The 23509-nt window shown below is 49.1% G+C and overlaps 1 protein-coding gene and 1 non-coding gene across 2 annotated transcripts in view; both read left to right on the top strand.

Annotated features, from left to right (window-relative positions):
- LOC144169598 (cell adhesion molecule 4-like) overlaps positions 1-23509 on the top strand; it is a 386778-nt gene that overhangs the window by 332296 nt on the left and 30973 nt on the right. The window contains exon 3 of the mRNA XM_077698843.1: positions 2891-3026. Within this exon, the coding sequence (XP_077554969.1) occupies positions 2891-3026 (136 nt within the window). The remainder of the gene's footprint in view (positions 1-2890; positions 3027-23509) is intronic.
- Trnac-gca (transfer RNA cysteine (anticodon GCA)) lies at positions 11857-11928 on the top strand. Its single transcript has one exon. It is a non-coding gene; the product is annotated as a tRNA-Cys (tRNA).

Raw genomic sequence — 23509 nt, 5'->3', positions numbered from 1 at the left:
ACGCTTCTCGGCGAGGTTATGTTGATACGCTGTGTTGCATACGATTCGTGCGAGATAATAACGACCAATGAAAGCTTTCAAGCGCCTTAACAGTAACTCAAAAATTAGTGACAATAGCAAAAGTGGATTCCTGAGCGTAATGAATATGTATATGTTTAACAGACTAGAAAAAACGCATGTTGCTGATGACAACTGCAAAACGAAAATGCTCGCTACAGGTAAGCGTCTCGAAGTTATCTTTTACACTCGGTACATAATTGCCTTGGGCACCAAAGCTATGACAATGCTGCAACTGCTGTAAAACCCGCTTGCATTTCACAGTCGCAATCGTCTAGCGACGCGAATTTGAAGAATTCAGGCTAAGCAACACCGAATTCGCTTTCGCCGATGCAGGAAAATATGGCATGTTTCCTTATTCTGACACTCACACAGACGACACCTTTCACATACGTTACATATAGCATTAACATATGTATCGAACACTAAGAAAGCACTTAGCTTGCGCTAAATTGTGCGGAAACAAATGAGTCGTCCGATCGCCCAGCTAACTATCTCAACTAGGCGACGACGAGTTGATTGTTATTTACGAAAAAACTATGGTTGTGAGGCTCTACTTCGAATCGAACTGAGCAATAGTCCCTAAACCTAGCGAAGCGCTAAGCGCAAGGCGCAAAACGCGGTCACGTTCGCTTGCACAGATAGAAATTCGGGCACCAGTTGCAATGGATCTGTTGTGTTGTGCACAGAACTACAGGCTGTACACTTGAATATTATCTGCCGCCAGAACCACCTGGCGGCGTGGTCTAGCGGGTAGCGCGTCGGGTTCTTTCTGTATGATTCCGGGCGTCAGGGGTTCGATCCCTGCCGCTGCTGGAGTTTTTTTCTTTTTTCTGCCTCCACGCAGTTCGTCTTTGGGGAGTATCGGAACGGACCATCCGGGTGGGGGACTAACCGTTCGTCCCCTCGCAGTTAGTCCCCAAAGGGACTAATGATTGTGGCAGAGGCCGTTAGTCCCCGAAAGGACGAACTTTTAGTCCTTTTTGCCTAAGAGTGTACTGCGGGTATTTGAATATAAATCGTATGAAGTGTTAGGGACCTTTTTAAAAGAAAACAAAGTAATAAATGACGTGAGGTCCGGTTTACTGACACTATTTTTATTTATTTTTTTGTTCCTCGACTCCTAATATCCTCTGCATCTATTAAAGATTCCCTTTTACCCTTTCGGCCAAAATTACAGCCGGAAATTCCCGGAAAAAGGGAAAATACCCCGCACGGAACATTACTGAGAGCGAACCCGAAGAGGTTCGTTGCAACAGAAAGTAAGGGGGTACGTAAGCAATTATTATGATGCGTCAGTGTGAGAGCGCTATATCTCATTCAGTATGCCCTGAGTTATGTCGCTGAGTTTAGGGTTGCGGCGCAATGAATGAACGCTTCGCTGCGATAAGAGAGTCTCGTACTTCGCCTGCGGGAAACTGACGCAGCGGAACAGCTGCCGCTGCAGCCCTCTAAACTTTTCCACGTCGCTCCGCGCAAGCTTAGACGTTGCCTAGGAACGCCCACTCCTTTTTTTTGTTTTTTAATTATTTCTGAAGCAGACGCTGCGAAACACATCAGAGAAGATGAAAACAATTTGTGTCCCGTTTTAAAGCGAAGCTTCTTACCTCTACCCCTCATGGGTTCTGTCGCGACCGTTGGTGTCAACAGAAAACTCCCCCGAACAAATAAAAGAACTTACTGGCACCACCAGGAATTGAACCTCGAACGAATAGAGCAACTGAGTGAGAGCCCCTTGTCTTTCCTATTGAGCTATGAGCCCACGTGGAGACGGGGGAAACAGACGGTGCACTCACCTAGCACATCTGCAGGTTTATCCCCTGCGTTCTCTCTGAATTCCACGTGATAGCGTCATGCGACCTCTCGCGCCGCTGTGCGCTCCGCCCTCGGCACGTGTAGCGGCCGTGTGCGCGCATTATGCAAGCGCTAGGAGTTACAAAAATTAAAGGAAGCTCACACCAACGCATTACATCCCACTTCTCTGTTTCTGCTGCCGAAATCGTCGCCTCCATCGGCGGCGGAAGAGACGGAGAAGTGACCTCGTCTAACACAGGGTTTGAGCTTCCTTTATTTTATAAAAAAAAGAGTTTCCACTCATGTGCTTCACCAATACAACTCAACCAGCCACCGTTCGTGAATCATGCATTGATTTAACTTTAGCAAAGAATATCTCTTCGAAGTAATAAATGATGTGGTTAAGTGAATTTCACTTGTATCTGGCTTTTCTCATTGTAAGGCCATGTGTGTGAATTCAAGTGACGTTGCATGTGTGATCATTGTCGCTAACAGCTTCGCTTTGCACCACCTTCACAGGGTAGATTGGCACGATTTTTTTTTTTTTGCTATGGCTTTTCTGCCGCGGGCATGGCTTTCTGATAACGGCGGGGTTACCCCAGAACAAGCCAAGTAACGCTCTCGGGTTTAAACGGTATTCGCTGCCCAAACAAGCACATCGACCGTAACACATGCTCCTCGAAGGTACACGATAAAGGGTGCTTCCTTCACTAAAATCCTACTCCCCGATTCGGCCCACATGCCCGCTGCAGGGAACGGATCAAACAGTTTGGCCACGTGCACCGCTACCGATCCCTGCGGTTGCTGGCTTCGATTTCCGATTTCGGTGGCCGCCGTAATTCCATGTCCGGAAAATATGCGGAGTTAAATTATTCCGCACGTTCCTTCTTCGCTCCGCGCAAATATATCGGGCCTCGCATTTCATATTCAAAAAAGTCCTTGTTGTGGCCTGATGGCACTCACGCACGCTCCGTTTGATGACTGCCTCATTTGCGTTTCGCTCTATTGATTGCCGCCATTGCTTTCTTTTTGCGCGTAGCACTCCCGCTCGGACAAGAACAACGTGTTCCTGGAAAAGACGGACTTGAACACGGAGGGCATGTACGGCTGCGAAGTGTCCACCGAGGGCCCGGGCTTCAAGACGGTCAAGGGGGAGCGTGAGCTACGCATCTACGGTGAGTGGGCTGATATTTACATTATCCTGAGTGCTGTATCTGCCTTGATTTGGCATGTTTGTTTTGTGTATACATGCGTATTGTAACGTAGTGGGGACTGAATGGCTCTATTCAGAGTCACTGAAGGAGACGTTCGTTGGGGCGCAACGGAGAGGCTCCCGGGGTCAACGGTGAGGAGCACTAACATTTCATGGATCCATAGGCAACGGTGGCTCCAGCCGACGTGGACTCCGCATCGTGTCAGGATTTACACAATCACACAAATTAAATAACTTGGCACTCCTGCTTCGTAATGTGAATCAAAAAGAATAAAATCATGCATTCAAATTCTGTAAACGTTAGTTAGATGTATTTAGTAATAGCGCCATTTTATTTTGGTCGCCTAGGGGGTAAAACATCGACCTTTCGAGCCGTCTTTACTTGATGAAATTGGGGTTTCATCATTGCAAAATCATACAGGAAGCCCGATATCGGCTTGATAGAGCGTACTACTCGAATGCATGATGAATACTGCAGTTAGGTATATAATCAACACTCGCAGCGATTTACGCCGTTGGGACTGCAAATTCGTTGGGAGCGCGTGCACAAGAACGCCGCCTGCGATACCAAAAACAATGCAATTTCCTTTTCTGCTTCCACTGTAAACTTGAATGAAAATTGTTACTTTTGTATTCGCTTTGCGAAATGGTGATAACTGGACGTTATAACAGGATCCACGTCCAGCAGAAACCAGCACCAGACACCACTAAAAGCGGTCGGCGTTCATATCTCGAACCGCAGCTGCTCATCTTCGGACATGGGAGCGCAACCCAACCGTCCAGTTCCTCCGGGTCCAATACGAGCTCCGATACGCAGGGATCACCTCTCGAAAACGCGAGTTCTATCAAGCCCTTCGACCTCTTCCAGAGGAAGAAGTCGAAGTCCCTGCCTATTTAACCTCTTTACTACGCGGCCGTCCGGACGCGGCTTACGACCGACTCAAAACTGATCGTGAGCGGCGTCCGGAGCCAACTACCGAATCGAAGCACACGCGCGTGCAACGGCTGCTGTTAACCGAGAAACCCAGGCAGCTTGGGCGCCACACAAATCCGCTTATTAAGTCCCGTGCCGAATTGTTGGATGATATTCTGCTTTGATAAAACATTTTCTTACATCACCTCAAACCGACCACGTGCCATGATAAAGCAAAGTTCAGCTGGATTTGCATCCCTGTTAGGTCTAGCAAAGGCGACTTACGGACGCTGTCTCTCGAGGAACTTCGGCACCATTTGCACCTTCCCCTATAGAACAGCTGTCCATCAAAACCATCATCATTAAGTCTCACAAGAGTGATATTTGGTACCTGCCCTCACTAGCGCCCAACAGCCGTTGGCCCGGACGTCAAGTTCCCCATGCGGATCCGTAAGGGAGACGTTGTTGATTTTAGAGTCTCACACAATCGCGGATACGAAGTCCAGAAGGCTTTCTCGTGATAGGCCGTGGGGACATTTGAATATGGGTGGGTGTGTGTGCGAATAGGCATTGTTGGTTCATTACTGTCTAAGAGTGGTGTTTTACGAACCACAGCTATGGAGTTAACGCTGTTTTTTTTTTCTTTTTTTGCTGGACTCCCTCATGACATTCCTGACAAAAAGAAAGCAGAACCGAACGGTAAAGCTATACCAAACCTGTGGAAGATCTGAATAGGGTATTTTTTGTTGTTGTTGTTTGTTCGTTTATTTAATAGCCTCAAGGCTTAGTAGACACCAAGCGGGTCCGATCTATATCCAGGAAACTAGGTTGGCCTCCCGAATATAGTCCAGTAGGGAACGGTAGGCAGGACCATGGAGCCACCGATGGTAATGCGTGTCTTGCTGCATATTTAGGCCTGCTGCCATCAAACATTTTCTTCGAATGTCCCTAGTTCCAGGGCATGTCCATAGTAGGTGGTGAAGGTCTGCCGGAACCGTTTCCTCACAGCAGGTTGGACATTTCACATGATCTCGGTAATCCCCTTTCCATCCACTCGTGCGGGCAGGAGTAAGAGCCACGCCCAGTCGGATCCTTCGTACTACAACCTCCTCCATCCTGGTAAGATTGAGGGGAAGGAGAACCGAACACGGAGGTATGAGAGCACGCGTTCGGCGTCGAAGATCCTCCTTTGCAGCCATTCTTGTGGCCCATGGGTCCCTTCGGAGCTGGGCGGGGGATGATGGGGTCGGGCAGTTGTGTGACAGGAAGTCAGCCCGTTCATTTCCTGCAATACTGGTGTGACCAGGAACCCATGACACAACCACTTTGGATGGCATTTGTCTATGGAGCTGGTGGATGCGTTGGCAGATGATGGGGGTCTGCGCAACCTGTTTCAAATAGTGGATAAATTGCGTAGAGTCGGTACGAAGATTGATGGTATTCAAGTCTTCATTGGAAGCGGCTGCACATAGTAGGGCGTCGTGGATAGCCTGCAATTCCAGCAGGATTGGGCTGCATGTGGCAGAGGCTTAGGGAATACGGCCTTCGATGCTGGGATGAGTGGGGCTGGTCCACGCAGTGACTACATGCGTTCCTGTGCATGAAGCGTCGGTGTAGAGGAGGCATTGGTCGTCTGGTCCCGGGTGATTTGGGAGGGGAGAGAGCTGCGCTTTACCCTCCTTGGTCCGCATTCTCTGCAGATGGCTTGTTTTGTTGAAGGTTATAATCGTATAACCCCAGGGTGGAAGCTCATCCTGACTTTCCGGAGGTGCAAAGTTGCCCGTGTTGAAGTGGTCGTACAGTGCATGGCCATTCTGCAGACATACATACTTTGACAGTCGCGCAGCTCGACATTGATTTATGAGCTCGTCAATTGTGCTGAGCTGAGCTTGTTCCTGAAGGACCGGTATCGGGGTGATGCGAGGGAGAGCGATGATGGCTCGCATGGCTTCTCTATTAATAGCTTTTGGAACATTCAATAGCGGCGAGTTGTTCCGGAAGCGTAAACGGAGTCTCCAGGCCGTCCGTGTCTGCCGCAGGAGGAGGGAGATCTTAGGAGAGCGTGTGCGCACATCGTGTAGAGGGAAGAATTGTCGAGCTGCCCGTTCGGCAAATTCTTCTGGAGTCTCCTGAGCCGCAAGGCGGGAGCTTGCAACCGGATCGGGTGGTCGACGACCATTTTTTATTGCTCTGAATGCGTATTTTTTATCACGAAAAAAAGGTTCCTCTTATGCAGACGTGTTCGGCAATTTAGCTAGTTTTGTGTGACCGCGAGACTGCTTCAATCCTTCGCACTGCGCAGACGGCCAAACACGCGGGAGCATTACAATTTGAAAGCGCCAGGGATCAGTAATCCGAGACCAAAGCCTTATTCTGGTGTCACTGTTTGTAAGGTTTACGCGCATTTACACACCCGTTGCACGCACGAATAAAGAAAATTACCATCCCTTTCCCAAAAAAAACGTTGAGAGAATGGCGAGAGCTTTCTCACATCAAAACGTCAAAAGTGCGTCAAAATCCCCGCAAAATGTGCGTCCAACCTTCGCTAATGTGCGTTCAATCGATCGTCAAACGTTCGAAGACCCGAATTGTAAACAAAGAGGCAACCCATGCGACCATTGTTCGCGCACTAAGCACACGCATCTGCGAACGATCAAAATGTATACCGATACGCGGTTTATGAGGTAAAACTATACTATTGTACCCCTTCTTCATGATCAATGCGTGTATCGTCCTATTCAGAACCGTTCCTTTTTCGCGATTTTCGAGTAACCGTTTTGACACAATGGAAGCCCGGTTTCAGGCACGCCCAGTGTGTCCAGACTCCAGAGAGCCTGTGAGAGCTTTTCGGTCGACCAGTTGGTCTATTGGTAAATACGTTAGTTTTTTTGTCAGGACACCATTGGTCCAACTAGGACAGCTCTCGCTTTTAAAAAAATCGATAGACGCCTAAGCACTTCTTATGATTTGCCAGTTCGAAAGCACTGATGTCCAATTGGACGCCGCTTAGTATTATGGAATGTAGCTCTGCGGATAAAGATGACACTGTTGCGTCACTGTGTGAAGTCAGCGCGGCGCGTTCTTCGTGTGACGTTGCGGCTGCCGAGCAGAACACTCATAATATTCACGCCTACATTATACGCTTTCCAGGTGTCTCCACTCATGCCCAGGCGATGTCTAGCCACGTGGTCCTGTACTTGTGTTTTATTAATGCGAACGAAGCTAGTGCTATGGAACGCTTCACAATCGCTTAAGAGCCGTTCTCGCCTTCTGACGCGCATACGCCGACTCCGGCCTTTTTACTCAATGCGCAATTTATTGCTTTCGCACTCAGAACAATGCATGGTCATCCTCCGAAGGGAATCCGTATTTCGCGTGAGCGTTCGTTCTCTAATTCCTGCAGTCGACGTTTACCTAATTATTCTCTTACGGTTCATCTAGGGTTTATGTCATCATTTGTCGAATAACTTCCGCATCGTGTGAGCGGCGGAGCGCCGCTTAGTTATGTACATTAGCAGACGACCTGCTTCGAATGCTACCGTCTGCAGTAGCACACACCGACTATCCTTGGCGTTGCCTAGCAACGCGTTTCTTTTTCTTTTTTTTTTGCCCGCGCAGAAATCTTTCCCTCTAATACCTTGATTGAGAGGTTTCATCATTCCAATAGAGCGTTGCCTTGCAACGCCGCGTGCAATCCGAGAACGAATACACTGCGCTGCTGCTTCAAGCGAGCTTCATACACCCACGACATGCACCCGCGACGCGAACCGTCAAAGTGAGGGACGATGCACTCATGCGTAAAAGAGAAAGGATTCATCAAGAAAAAATGTGCAACCGCTGGCAACGCTGAGTCAAAAAAGTTAAAAGAAAAAGCATCAAGGACGATGTGGTCGTTGAACCTTGAGAGTAGGAGACGCCGAGGAAAATAGTAATACTTACTGTGCAGCGTCGCTGGCAATGCCACGTATAGATTCCTTCGCCGTTAAATGTTTATCGGTTGCCAAGAGCCGTAATCCAATAATTGATCCCCCAGATAGCGCATGGACTCGTAGCTCGGCATGAGTCGCTGTATTCTGGTGTTCTGTAGTACATTTATTGCCCTGTGCAGAATGAAATTCGTTGAGCATGTCGCAATCTGGCTAACCAGAGCAACCACCATTAAAACTGCGGCGGTTACTCCACAAAGTGGGGGGCCACTGTCGGCAGATGTTATTTTGGAGCCGCGCCCCCTCAGCTGACACTGGACCTGCCAGGGGACCCGGTGTCGACAATTTATTTCGACGCTATTATCGGAAGCGGGAGGACGACGATGCTGTCCGCTTGCGGGGAGTGTCCCGGGACAGCATGGCGTGTAATCTGCCGTAAAGCTGCCCAAGATATACGAGCGCGGGATGGGCCCGTAACGAGCACGTTGCGCTTGCATGTCGACTATAGCGGCGGCGGCGGCGGCAACGACGGCGGTGGTGCAGCGACCCGGCTGCCACGCCCAGCGCATCCGAAGCGGCGATGTTTTACGCAATGACCACGTCGCGCACCGCATTGAAATAAATTGGCAAGAGGGGGAGAAAAAATGGGCCGAGAAGAAAGATCCTGAAGCATGCGTACGCTTGCCCGATAGGGCCCCGAAGCGTGTGCCGTAGTACAAAGATACATTGTATTGCATGAACTCGAACTGTTTGCGATCAGCATCTGCAGCGTAGATAAAAGTGACCGAGTGCCCCTAAAACAGGGGAAGAACACGCGAGCAGCAGTGGTGGCCGGCAAGACTTCATACTAGTGACCAAGTATACCCCATAGCCCCATTTACAACCACTGTGGAGATTCAAGCGATAATTCTTGCCATCACCCATCGCACTTCATATTCGTATTGTTAAAGATAGCCAGGCTGCCGTTGACGTCTCCTCAGCCACATAATAACGCAGCCACTTTCGAGTAACGCATGCCATGTGACCCCCTACTATACGACGAATGGCGCGATTTGTGCCGGGCCAACATGGTATCGAAAACGATGCACGAGCTGACGCGCTTGCCCCAGACTCGAGTTATCATGCCATTTCTATATTTCGGCCAGGTAATCCCTGTTTAAATGTTCTTTAAAATACAAGTAAACTCCGTATCCTGGAGGAGCCAGGTCCGCTCAAGACGCTCCTGGACGAGGTAGAACCTTTATCATGCTTTGCGTTCTTTTTTTTTTTAGTTTTTCTCACCAGTTATCACCAAGAGTGCGCGAACAGGTACACATCACGCAGTCGTACAAACGCACATTCCATGAGTAGGTGTTGCATAATACAGGTTTGCTGAGAATGCCAAGTACGTTTAAATACTAGACACACCTTCGAACCTTCGAACGCCCCTCCACAAAGCACAGCACCGCAAAATGTCGTCCCCCCCCCCCTTCCCCCCAACAAACAAAAGAAATCCGCAGAGATTCTTAACACTGCTTACATCGAGGAACACAAAACCGTCATAGTCCTGCGGGTGAAATGTTTTCAAGTACTTTTTCTACATGTATTACCTGCCCCGGGAGCTGTCCGGTGCTCCGACTGTGTAGGCAGCAGGTGTTCTCAGCACACTGCGGCGCGATCACTTTGAGAGTGGCACATGAAGCTCTGTGCGGCTACACCTGTTGTATCTCCAATACCAACCTAACTCGATTAAGTGTTTTTCTTTTGATGCAGAGATAAAAATGCCACACAGGACTAGCGCCCTGCTTTTTTGTCTTGTGTTCTATTTTTGAACGCTAGTCCCGTGCATTCTCTGTGTTTCCTGTGTCTATTTTTGGCGCTATATTTTATAGGGATCATGAACCAACTCGTCCAACAGCATGCAGTAAAAAAATAACTAGATTAGTACCGTTTTCCCATTGGTGTTATCGGGGTGATTGGCAGCCAAACAGCGTTATTGCGCTCAGATGGCAAGCCGGATCGGCTGGCTGTAGTTGCGGCCACACTCTGGCTTTCCCACGTGGCTCTTCGCTTGCCCAGGCATTTTCCCTAACAACAGAGGCGGAGCTTCTTTTCTTTGAGCTATATTTCCGAAGCGTTTTGCATTCTTGGCGCCGAATTTTTTGTTCGTGTTTTTTATTTTGATTACAATATTTTAATTGGCGTATTCACGGGAGGTTGTGACCACTACTACACCAGGGGGGCCAATCCTGCCCTGGTGAGGGAGTGGGTTACCGGCAATGGTCGCCGGGGTCAGGCCGCACCCCAAGCCTCGATCTGGAATTCCATCAACACGCGGACTTTTTTTTTAAGTGCGAATGCACTTTATAAGCGACCCCAAACCATTCACCGCCGGCGGCGGCGGCGGCGTCCGCAGTGCTCCTCTATATTTAAAAATTCCCCCGCATTTCCCCGAGGGGGAGAATGTGAAAGTGCGAATGCACGGTTGTCGGCCCGCTTGCGGCGCTTGCGCTCGGCCCCCGCAGCCCACCGCCTCGCCGCCTTCTCTTCCATCTCTTCCATCGGGTTTGTAGTATCACGTGTACACCACGCAGTTATCAAGCCGCTATAACGCCGCTGAGTCGCCAACGCACGCCGCTGACGACGTAGTTTGAATGCGTTAAAGATATAAGGCGCGTCACTAACACTGATATCACAGTCGCGTCCGTGGCTTGATCGGTAGAGCGTCGCGCTGCGGCCGCAAAGTCCTCGGATCGAAACCTGGCGCCGGATGCTGTTTCTTTTTTAATATAGAGGAGCACTGCGGACGCCGCCGCCGCCGGCGGTGGATGATCCGAGGACTTTGCGGCCGCAGCGCGACGCTCTACCGACTAAGCCACGGACGCCACGCTGATATCAGTGTTAGTGACGCGCCTTATATCTTTAACGCATTCAAACTACGTCGTCAGCGGCGTGCGTTGGCGACTCAGCGGCGTTATAGCGGCTTGATAACTGCGTGGTGTACACGTGATACTACAAACCCGATGGAAGAGATGGAAGAGAAGGCGGCGAGGCGGTGGGCTGCGGGGGCCGAGCGCAAGCGCCGCAAGCGGGCCGACAACCGTGCATTCGCACTTTCACATTCTCCCCCTCGGGGAAATGCGGGGGGATTTTTTTTATTCCGGTGGGGATTTTCCGGCACTGACATTCGAAGCTTTGCACGCGAGGCGGATGCTCTACCTCTACGCCACCGTTGCATCCATCAGAGCGCTCCACCCACAGCGCCCTTATCTGATCACAATAAAAGTTATCCACCTCCTCCTCCGACCACCACTGACAAGCAATGCAGTCCTCGCTTCCCATGAGGGGAGAGTCTGTTCGCTGGCCGCTCCTCAGCATCATCTAGCTAAAAATTATGTTACAACGTGACTCGACATAACCTTACCTAACTTGAACCCAAGCTAAGTTAACCCAACCTAAATAAAATAGCCTAAGCTAAGCGTAGCTATTTCAGTTTCATTTCGCTCAAAACGCGGGAGGCGGAGGATCGACCTGCAAAAAAACTCTAGAGTTTCGAGGCTTCGGAAGTGCTTTGAAGGTGGGGCTCAAGACAATGCCGACGACGACGGTGACGACGACGACGACGACGATGGTGATGGTGTTCTAGAAACCAGGGTGCGTTTTCTTCGGCCTCTCAAATGAATGGCCTTTTTTTGCTTTTTTTTAAAGGTTAGTCCTGGCTTTTCGAACTGAATTTTCAATGCAACACCATTTTTTATAAGTACCAGCTCTTTATCCACTTCGAACATCCTACATAGTGAAAAATATAATCACATGTAACCAATTTGCATTGCATTCATCATGAGAGGACCGGAAGCAGAGGAAAAGGACGTGAGGGTTGGAAGGGGGAGAAACAGTTACGTGGAAAAGGCGGGAGAAGATTATCGTCTTTCGGCGACACTTGCAGCCAAGAAAGCAGTGACGCAACGGGACAGCGGGCCATAGCTCGGTGGTAGAGCATTCGACTGCAGATCGAGAGGTCCCCGGTTCAAATCCGGGTGGCCCCTGCTGGGTTTCTTTTTTTAAAAGAAACGCGCTCTGGAGAACTCCTCAGGGTGTTTGGCGACACTTTACTGGCGGCGTCCCTTTTAAAGACGATATTCTTTGTTTGGCTATCTAAACTCCGAAAAGTTTAGCCTGCTTGTTCCTCGATTTCGCCGCCAGGCCAAATTCATGAACAAAAGGTTTATATAGGCAAAACGTCTACAAACTTCTAAATCTGGAATCATACTTCTTACTTATCAACATTTTCCAGCAAAAATAAAACACCTGGCATATTTCAGGCAAGACATATACTCGCCGTTTTTTTTTTTTCTAAATTAAAAGAACGTGGGCTGGAGTTTTGCGATAGCAGTACAATAAGGCTTGTAAAACATTAATAAAAACAAGAAAAAGAGACCAACCACTTCTCCAATGCCTTCCCTGGTGTTCTTGATTCTTGGCTTATTATTTGTGTTCACCAACGAGCCCCTCATTCCAAATTCAGATCCCCTGAACGCATAGCAAGGGCTTGGGTTAAGGTACCATTGAAGTCATAGGTAACCCCAAAAGGAATATCCTCTAGCTGCCAGACCCTGACTCTGTAGACGCTCGAGTAAGAGTCTGGGGTTGTAAAAGGGGGCCTCTCTCAGCCGGAGTTCAGACCGAATGGGTCCACAGCTACCATCATCCTCCATAAGGAAAGCAGTAAAATACCTATAAGGAAGGGCGTCAGACAAGGGGACACAATCTCTCCAATGTTATTCACAGCATGTTTACACGAAGTATTCAGAACATTGGATTGGGAACAGGTGGGAGTAAGGGTTAATGGAGAATACCTCAGTAACCTCAGACTTGCTGATGACGTTGCCTAGCTAAGTAACTCGGGGGACTAATTGCAAAGCATGCTTACCGCACTGGACAGAGTAGAACCGTGGGCCTGAAAATTAATATGCAGAAAACTAAAGTAATGATCAATAACCTCGCCACAGCACAACAGTTTGGGATGGGGGGCGAGGTAGTGGAAGTGGTAAAAGAATATATCTACTTAGGCCAAGTTGTGACCCCGGATCCCAATCATGAGGCAAAGATAATTAGAAGGATCAGAATGGGGTGAAGTGCATACGGCAGACATTCTCAGATAATGAATAGCAGCCTACCATTGTCCCTGAAGAAGAAAGTGTATGACAGCTGCATCTTACCAGTACTCACATGCGGGGCAGAAGCTTGGAGGCTCACTAAGAAGGTTCAACTAAAATTGAGGACGACTCAGCCAGCAGTTGAACGGAAGATGATAGTGTAACATTAAGGGACATGAAGAGAGGGGAGTGGGTCAGGTAACAAACGCGTGCTGAGGACATATTAGTAGAAATTAAGAAGAAGAAATGGTTGTGAGCAGGGCATGTAACGCGAAGGCAAGATAACCGTTGGTCATTAAGGGTAACAGAGTGGATCCCTAGAGAAGGCAAGTGTGGCTGGGGACGGCAGAAAGTTAGATGGGTAGGTGAGATCAAGAAGTTCGCGGGGATAAATTGGTCGCAGTTAGCACAGGACCGGGATAATTGGAGATTAATGGGAGAGGCCTTTGCCCTGCAGTGGGCGTAGATAAGCCGATGATGATGATGATGATTATGATGATGATTACTACGACGACGACGATGATGATGGCAATATTTTAGTAACCCCAACATTTAACCACGCCGACGCCTTTTCTTGTTCACGCTTATTCACGCTTTCGACTTTGCTAATCTTCGACGACCTTAGCTGGCAGACGTTTTCTATCTCCCTCCCTCCGTTACTCTGTTCAGCCACTCACCCATCCGCCCATCTGCCTGTGCTTCCTTCCGCCCGTCCATCTCTTTGTCTGTCTGTGTTTGGCCACAACTCTTCAAGACGCCAATGCTTATTTCTTTTTCGACTGTATTTTTTGGACGAGAAAATAAAAGATGAACTGCCCCTCTGTTTAACGACTACGATGGGGAAACGTGAAGCTTTAGTCGTTGATTTTGTCGTTTGATCGTTGGCTTTTATCGTTTGCCTGGCTTGGATTTAGCGTTGGTTCGGCGGGTTCGACGCGGGTAGACGCACTAGAGCTTCGCGTTTTCCCATCGTTGTTAGACAGAGGGGAAATTGAATTTTTTATTTCACTTAAATTTCAATTTCAATTTATTTCATACACAAATACACAGATACGGTTATGTCCAAGAGGTGTGGCATGATGAGACCCGCACGGTGCCTGGTGAGGCTTACCCACGACAATTGATCACCATCGTTAGAGAAAGTGGCTATGCTTCAGGGCGTATGGGCGTACAAAGGCGTCAGTGATAGCAAAACAGCTCCGTTTTAAAACAAAAGCGTGTCGTGTGTTCAGATTTCGATGAGTCCTAGAGGTCTGCAGTTGGTTTAAACTATAACCCTCCACAACGACGCACCTCAGTGCCCGCCTGCAGCGTCTGGGCGTTAAGCCCCTCTTAGATTTGAACTTCGCCGTTGTGAAGTGTTGGGGGTGGTTGAACACACCAATAATCTAACAACTAAATGATTGCTGTCCAAACAAAATTGTTCCTCCTCCTCCTCGATCGCAGCGACGCCACTGCTGGCATTCGTGACGTCCTGCAAAAGAAAAGTGTTTTGAAAGAAATCGCCCGCTCGATTTCCCAAAGCTCGCGCACCTAAGGGTCTAGTGACGAAGAATCGCTCTTTCTCCAACTACAATTTTCGGCGCAATTTTCAGTATCCCGTTGCCTGGAATTTTTCGTGTCGGTCATCGTTTTTGCCATAACGGTCAACAGAAAAACGGAAAAGCGCCCTTCCCCGTAATCCCACACTCCTGGCCGCGTTAGTGAAGACCAGAGGATCCAGCTTGCTCCGTCTCTTCGCATGGCAGTAGTGATTTCTCTGCTGAAAAGGTCAAACGATTTTCGTAGGTGGGAATTGGTATGATCACCATGATTTTTTCCGATTTGCAAGAACACGCCTCCTGTACTAGTCCCTCCTCCTTTCGTAAGCGAGGGGCGGGTGAGAGAGGAGAGCGGCTCCTCACCTCAAGAGGGACAGGGAATGACATCATCGGAGAGGGGGATGACCGACAATGTGATTTGGCGATCTAACTGTTGGGATTTTGCGATTAAAATGGTAGCCAGCGTGGCTCGACCATTAAATCATCTGAGATCAATGCACTTTTTTTTTTCGCCGACGAAGATAGGTTACTCGTACGAGTTCGATGACCACAGGCCACAGGAGTCGCGATGTGACAAAAACTCGGGGTTTCAGATAGGTATTTGGGGCGAGATTGCTGACTTAACAAGTTGAACATTTTTATCAATGTGCAATTTTTTCTGTCGAGAAGAGTCGCCGTACTCCTCCTGTTTCGAAGCCGCCGCAGTTTATTCCCTGCGCAGTGTAAGGTCGCTCCATTCTGGTCTGCGGTATACTGCCATGGCTTAACTAAAGTCAATTGCGGGGGAAAACACCTGCTATCGTGGGCGCTGAAACCCCGGCGATTGATAGAACGCAGTTTGCGCTTTATCTTTTGCTTTGTTTTATGAGGAGTTTTGGGGGCAGTAGATGGTGTATGCCCGTGGCAGTAAATGCGTCTATTGCAGTGCGACAAATTTGATATCGAACATGGCGAGGCGGTTGCGTATAGTTTTTCTTCTTCTTTACAGTGAACTTATTATCATCGCTGGTATGAATTTTTATGGCACCCGCCTGCAGATTGGAAGTGGAATCGAGCCGGAACCTGGAGGGCACCAGAACAAAGAGATTAAAAACAAGCCAAACAAAGAATTAATGTGAAGAATCCTGTCCACAATGCCCCTGGAAAGCAAGAAAACAGAAAAAAAGAGAATGAACTTCACGCAGCCTTTTAATGCAGCTCAAAGTCAAAGAAAACAGTCCAGCATTTTTTAGCTACCATAAAAATTGCACACTTACGCGTGGCTTTTATACACACCTTCGTACGGCATAATTACAAAAAATCAGATTTGTGAGACATCATGTTGTAACAATACAAGACATTGTCGTTAAAAGACGAATGTAAAAGGTGTTCGGTAGATTTTTCTTATGCCTACGCAAGGTACCGGAAAAGAGAATACATTTCAACAAAATACTAGAAAAAAAACACCCCTATAGACTTTTTTATATGATGACCTGCATTTTATATATGTGGGAAGGAAATAATTCATGACCGATGGAGCGATTCCTGCATACATTTCTTGAAGCGGAAGTCGAACAGTATCAATAATATACGGCCCAGAAAATGGGGCAACAGTAGGCATAAATCAGTCCGTACATAATAACCGCTATACGCACTCACAAAGTCAAGGTAGAATCAAACCGCCTCATCCGTTTACTCTGAGAAGACAGTCATGCAAGAGGCTTTTCTGAACACACTGTGCACGCAACCCACGATGCGGAAGTCGACGGCGATGCATTATACACCTTGCGAGCACTGACCCAATATCACCACACATCGAACAGCTACGAGCAGGAAGTGAGCTTTCGTGCGAGTCGTTTGCCCCGACTAATGCTCCCAGAAAGACTTCGCCGGTACGGCAAGAGATGGTGTGGGAGGTCGAGGTTGCACCCGCCGATAAGCACAGCGCTGGACGCTGCCTCGAGGACGGAGAGGTTTGAGGAAGGAGATGTGGCAAGAGTGAAAGCGGCGGCTCGGGGTTTCTTCTTCGTAGATGCAACCATGTAACGGCGTCTGGTGCTTCAGCATGCTACCCGTGGTGAGCACGTTCCCAGTGCAGTGACCGTTAGTGGCTTATGAGAACTTGTGCGTATTACTAGTGGGCATGGAACTTTGAACCGAGAGAACGGTATTTCTTGGTTTGTGCGTAGGGCCTTGCCCAGTGCTTTGTTGTCGCATTGCCATTTTCAATTGTGCCATTAAACGTGGTCTTTCACCTCTCAGAAACAATCTCTGTTCTTCCAGGCAAAGGCCGCTAAACGAACCCACTATGGAAAGAGGTCTTTGTTCCAACCAATGCAGCATTCATGAAATACGCATCATGAACCGAGGTATAGAAACAGAAGGCTAATATGAGTGAATACAACAGTTACTGACCTTGATACGCACAAGAGTACGTATATGTAGCCGCGAAGCGACATAAAATGCACCTGATGTTGAGGGCCCGTTAGTTAGGACGAAGTTTGTTTATCGGAAGCAAAGAAAAGAGGGGCTCGGCTGCTTTGGAATACTACGGGCATTGCTTGAGCATTGAGCCTAGAAAGAAACCGTGTTATGTTCGAATTGGCCAATGCCGAAGCCCCTGTTACGGCCACAAGGGAGCACTTGTGCTTGTGTCGTAAGGGTGAAAGAGAGAAAGAGATAGAGAGATCCCGCAGAAAGGGGCTGAAGTCACGACCTTGTTCCCTCCCTCTTCCACCTCTTCTCTAGCAGCGTCACAAAAGGCAACATCAACAACACGCTTGAAGGCCTATAAAGCTCTCGGGCTTTGTGCATCCATTTTTAAGCAGCCCCGAGTGCAGACGAGGCCGCTTTTTGTCGCCGCCCAATTGAGAGCACGCGAGGGAGCCTCGGTGGAAACGGAGGATGTTTGGGAGAGAACAGCGTGAGCAAAATAAGGCAGTTCAGCACAAAACACAGCGGGCAACGACGGCAGGCAGCTGCGCGCGGCGTCGGAGCCCAGCTCGTGCCCGGTCCGACGACACGCAAAACTCGTTTGGCTAGTTAACTCTTCCGGCGTCATCAACGTCAGCAGTTGGATTAGGAGCAAGCACTCCGCCCGGCGCGCCCTGGCCGGCACCTCAAGCGCACACGCGCGCAAGCACCCGCGTGGGCGCACCGGGACACGGCAGCTAAACTTGCGACTTTCTCCAACACGGCAGCAGCGGAGAGCAAGAGGAGGTACGAGGCAGTACGGAGAGTACAGCGCCGTGCGCCTGGCGCGGAACCCAACTCGCTCGCGAGCACGCTGTCGGAGCGCGCGCGCCCGACAACAAAGCCAGGCACGATTCGGGCAAAGAAAGCCAGCGTACCGTGCGGCGGGTGACCCGGTCGATTAGGCCTAACTGGGGTCATTGGGTCCCAGGGTGCATGCCGCGGAAAGAGGCTTGCCGCCATTATTCTTGATAAACGCTGCCAGCGACGCACGGTCGGGGCGCGTGCACGACGCGTGGAGGACGCTTCGAAGGGAGGGCGAGGGCATAGGTGTGCCCCGCACAGACCGACAGAGAGTCGGAGCGCGTTTGGATGGCGGGAAGAGGAGTTCGCTCGCGGACGTGTTACCTCGCCGGTGGCCCGTGTCTTTACGAGCCAGAGAGCCCGGCTGGGTTGGCTAATCTAGCTCACTTAGCGCCTACGCCTCGGCACGCACCCGTTCGATGGAACGCCGCCGTGCGTGGGAAGCTGCTCGGTTTGAACGGCAGAGTGCCATCAAAGGCGGGAGAGGAGGTCAAGTGGTGGCGTTCGTGTCCCTCACGAAGTGCACCCCGAGCTACGTTTCTTGGCCGCCACTCTTTAGTGGGAGCCTTTGTACCACTCCCAGTGAAGCTCCTTGTTTTCTCTCGTTCTCTTTTTGTTCCCCCATGGCCAAGGGCTAAGGACAACGAGGCGCAAGACGGGGTCATAAAACTGGGGCAACCTTAAGACATCAAAGCTTCGGTTTTTACCACTGGCACTTTACCTGTAGTTTAGCACACTTTTTGGGCAAATTTACTTGCGCTGCGGAAAAGCGTCAGCACATCAAAATAACGTAAACACAGAAATTGAAATTTATTATCGTTCATAACTTTTTCTTAAAAAAGCGTTGCATTACTTCGCCTTCAACGGTAAACCAACAAAAAGAAATGACTCTGAAGCTTCAATTCCTTTTTGTTACTTCCCTAATTCATTTAGATTTATTGTTTTTATTGGTTACGTAACTTCAAGCACGATGTGCCGGAAGATAAATTATTCACGGAGATGCTAATATTGGGGTGGTGCTAATTCTTTATGTAATTACGCAAAATAAAAGTACTGGCCAAACACTATACATACGACACAAAAAGAGTATTTCAAATTCTTTATGAACCTCGCTGAATAGGTTTGTGGGTTGGCATAGTTAATACCCACATAAACATGAGAGGACGACTAGCTCCGAGTGATAAACTGTCTGCATACTTCATCCAAACGATTTGTTGTCTTCTATGCCCTACTCATGGAGGGGAGAAATATAATATTTACGCCAACATTTTAGTAAGCACATAATAGCATGGTATCGGCACAGAATGGCATTTTTTAAGTCGATTAGGGCTACAGTTTTCTCTACTAAATTTCGCATAATTTGTTGCTGAAAGCTTAGAACGTCATACGCTATTGCTCCAAATCACGGTCCCCAAAGCGCGATGAGCTGCTCAACCGACTCCCCCGTCCGAGCTCACAGTGGTCACTGTCGATAGGCCCACATCTATACTCGTTAGTGTGAGTGAGATCTCATTATTTCGGTCAGCGCCGAAATCCGTAAGAACCGACGCGCATCGAGAGTTTATACGCGCTGGTCTGGCATCGTAACTTAATAATGCCGGCTCAGAGCGAGAGGACAGTTATCCTATTACGGCAAGCTCCCACCGCCAGTGGCACCTCTTCATCGTTATACGGTGGCCCTCTGGCACTCCCGACTACGCCGGTGCCCCTATACCCGACACACGTTGCTTGTACAAGACACCCTGCTTGGCCCCCACCGGGCTGACGTGTCCCAACGCGACACTCGGCGCCCTTCCGTGCCTAGCCGGTGTCTCCGCTTACCGGACGGCTACCGCGGTGACGCCTGTTTGCACACCGGCTTGAGCCGAGGCGCCATCCCTCAGGACGAGAGTGTCGCAGGCGGTGCGAATGGGGAGACGTAGGCGGACACACGCAGATCTTATGTACCACGCACGCCACCGCGGAGAGCGCTAACACTCGTCGGCAGAGGGGAGGCACAATGCAGATTCGATAAACTGGTTTAGTTCTGAGCGTGCTGAAGAATGCATGACAATTTAACAGTTAAGAGAGTTCCGGCGGTCAACTACTCTGCTTTCGAGAAAAGATGATTATTTTACGCAGGCAGCTGCACGGGGGAGGAAACCACGCAGTTTCGACCTCACAGTTTCTTTAAAGGGTGCTTCACCTTAATAACTCAAGCATTGCAAAAAAGCCGAACTAACAAAGTTCACAATGATAGTAAAGAAATGTAGAAATATGAAGAAACAAACTTTTATAAAACCTCTTTGACAAAACAAAAACAGACTCAACGGTGTTGTCGTTCGCAAATCGAGCACTCCATTTCTCATACCCCAGAAGAAAGTTCCCTGAGGAACGGAATGTTAACCTAAATCAAAACAACAAAGAGCATTTCAACACGCACACATGTCGTGGTTTCGCAAAAACTGGCGCAGAGACGTAACTTCCTGGGGCAGTGCACATCGGCAGGCTTCGGTTAGGATCCTTAACTGTCTCTGCAGCTCCCAGGGCACGTCGATCAGCTTCTGTTCGGCATTTTGGTGGGTACGAACACTTCCATAGATGTTAATGAAAACATTGTCTCGCCTTTTGAAAGAAGTCGAAGTTACTTAGTACGCGTGCAAGTTTAGTAAGCTGTTCAATAAATTACACTACAAGAAACGGTAAAGTTATAAAATGGCTACCCTTGACCTTATCTCTCACTTACCTCCCTCAATCAGAGAATCTTTGTTGCGGTGAGCGGGAAAGAGAGGGGAGGAGAGAGAAAAACCTTTTATTACACAGAGAGGTCAGCCTATCAGCGAGCTTGACTTGCTACTCTGTGTGGGAATGGGGAAGCACTCGAGAATACAAAAGCGCGCACTCAGTAACAGACACAAGAACGCACGTTCGGCTGTGTTCAGACTGTTGCTTGTTGCTGCAACTGTCGTAATAACTTTAAGAAATGACGTCATCTCCCGTCTCAGCCAACCGAACTGCGTGACATGCTGTTTTTTTACGTCCATAGCTCACGATATTGCTTTTGCGTCGGTAGTCTGAACACAGCCTTACCCAACCTAGTTTACACGCATTACCTACTTTACTTTACCCATGCGTCATTCCTTATGCGTAAGTGCAAGGAACAGCAATGCAAGATAACTTTGTGTGCTATACTTTAACAAAAGAATCCGCGCATCGTGTGCAATGTTCCAGACCGGGTGCTTTCGTTCGAATTATAACGTTTCCGGCCGCAAAGCAGCGGTTCCTTCTAAACTTTTGAAGCCATTGAAGATAAACGTCCAGCATCCCTCGCCTAATGGGGGCAGAGGAGAGTGGCCATCTTTGATTTCCCCATGCAAGGCACAATCTACTCCGTCACCAACGTAATCTCAGTGCAGTCACATCCACTCCTCTGGCGGAGGACAGGGCACACCCGTCCAACCACAGCAAGGCGCAAGCTGCCTGTCTGTGAACGCATGCAACTACGTCCTCGGGGCCATTTGTGAGGACAGCGGGGCCGATGTTCTTTTTTCTTCAAGGGGGAGAGGGATGTGGGGAGGGAAGGGCCTACGTACACACACGCACACGCACACATACAAGACACTCCAAGTGTGCCGCGGAACACTCATCGGGCCGACACTCTTGGGAGACGGATCTTGCACGTGTCAAAGCTGACCCGTGCCGGAGACGAGTGAACCGAGGCCCATTCGCTCGGGATGCCCCCGTACTCCGTTGCCATTAGGAGAGTTCAGCTGTGTCCGCTAAGCCGCGTTGCTCCGTGGAGGACCAGGAAATAAACCCACAATCATTAGTTCCATGCACCGTGGTCCAGCCTACGCCCCGTAAGGAAGACTATCTGGTTTCTTTACGCGCCAGCCAATGGCGCCCCCTATCACCGGCGTCGTAGCCGATCAGACTGATCGCCTTTGGTCGTGTATGTCTCATAGAGACTATTAGCTGGAGTGACGAGATACTTCTTTCTTTACGTATTCCAGAGGAATCACCATCATTAGAACCTGCATAATCTAAGTAGGGATAATGTTTGAATTAGTGTCCTGGTACTTCCATGGCCACGGGCATTGAAATGGCATTACTTAAAATTAGTTTTACTTGAACCGCTTTTATTTTCCGCTAACGTTTCAATATATGGCGCAAAATCTAGATATCTCAGATTAGGAGCGCTCTTTCCTTCTTTGTTAGAGCTTTGGTCGTGGCGTAAGCGAATTTGGTTGCATGTGCATAGTAGAACGCTTGAGCCGTAGCGATGTCGGACCAGTAAACTCGCAGCTGCTAAGTGTGCACAACATCTGAAAACTGCGAAAAAGATCTAAGAAACGACAAACCATGGCCGGGTCAACCGCTTGGCGTGACGCCCATGTTTCTTCCCGAAGTACATCAACGTTCGACTGCCCGCAGTAACGTAACGTTCTGCAGGCAACTGGTGCGAATGAGTGTTGCGCGACGAGCTAGCCCAGCATAGAACTAATACAAGACGCACTCTGGCGTCTCCGGGGAAAGCCTCGGTGGTCCGGATTAGAACCGGCCGCGCGGCCTCGAAGGGTTGGCCTTTTGTTGAGCGTTGTTGCTGCTGCTTCGGCTAGCACTTTTGCTCGTGTATCTGGCGATGATGCCGAGACCCGAATAGAGCGTTTAGTCACTTTTGCCATTTTGTTTGGCAGAACTGTGATACTTGAGGAACCAATGGGATACTAGACCATGGAAATGAAACCGCATCTCGAAACGTTTGTACCGGCCGCAAGGTGTAGACTTAGTTGGTCTAAACTAATTGCTGGTTTTCCTTTTGTATGTATGTATGTATGTATGTATGTATGTATGTATGTATGTATGTATGTATGTATGTATGTATGTATGTATGTATGTATGTATGTATGTATGTATGTATGTATGTATGTATGTATGTATGTATGTATGTATGTATGTATGTATGTGTACGTTTGTGTGTACAGGTGCTCCAAAAGATAAACGGAGCACGCGAGCGGTCGCCGGAGCGGGCACAAGTTTCTGCCAGCGCGGTCTATGAATAGATGCGCCGCAGATAGCGAGAGTGCGTGGGCACATCCTGCTGGCCCATCTCGGTACTCTGACGCTCGCCTTAGCGCCGGCTCAAGCGAAGCTGCGCTGCTGTCATCCCTGCTCGCCAGGGATTCTTCCAATGATTTATGAACGAATCTGGTTGCCTGCGTCGGAAAGGAAAGTGATCTTCAGTGGCGTATGGGTTCCGTTTTGTTAGGAATGCCACCACTTTGTCCACGTCCCTGCCGTGTTTCGCAATTACCCCGGCGGTAAGTTTGTTGTGCCATGAGGCTTAAACGCTCGTGAATCATTCAGCAACTGCGACCTTAATCATGCTTGCCTCAAGGAAGCGCATAAAGACTGAATAAAACCGTACAGTTCACGCGTGTATTGGCTGCATTGCTTCCGTGATTTTAATGGGCGCTCAAGATAATTGAGGAGGTTAGCCTATCGGAAGCCAGCGGCTTCAAAACAAATCGAATTTATTGCACAAACTTCAGTAAGTTATGTTGGAAAAGAAGGGTATCCCAGCTTAACTCGTAAGCATTGGAAGCGGCCCTGGCGAGCAGGGATGACAGCAGCGCGGCTTCGCTTGAGCCGGCGGTAAGGCGAGCGTCAGTGTATCGAGAGGGGCCAGCAGGATT

The sequence above is a fragment of the Haemaphysalis longicornis genome, unplaced genomic scaffold (genome assembly GCF_048455015.1).
Source record: "Haemaphysalis longicornis isolate Haplotype H1 unplaced genomic scaffold, Haemaphysalis longicornis Haplotype H1 scaffold_2, whole genome shotgun sequence".
In the NCBI taxonomy this organism is placed as follows: domain Eukaryota; kingdom Metazoa; phylum Arthropoda; class Arachnida; order Ixodida; family Ixodidae; genus Haemaphysalis; species Haemaphysalis longicornis.
This window is presented reverse-complemented; position numbering and strand designations above follow the sequence as displayed.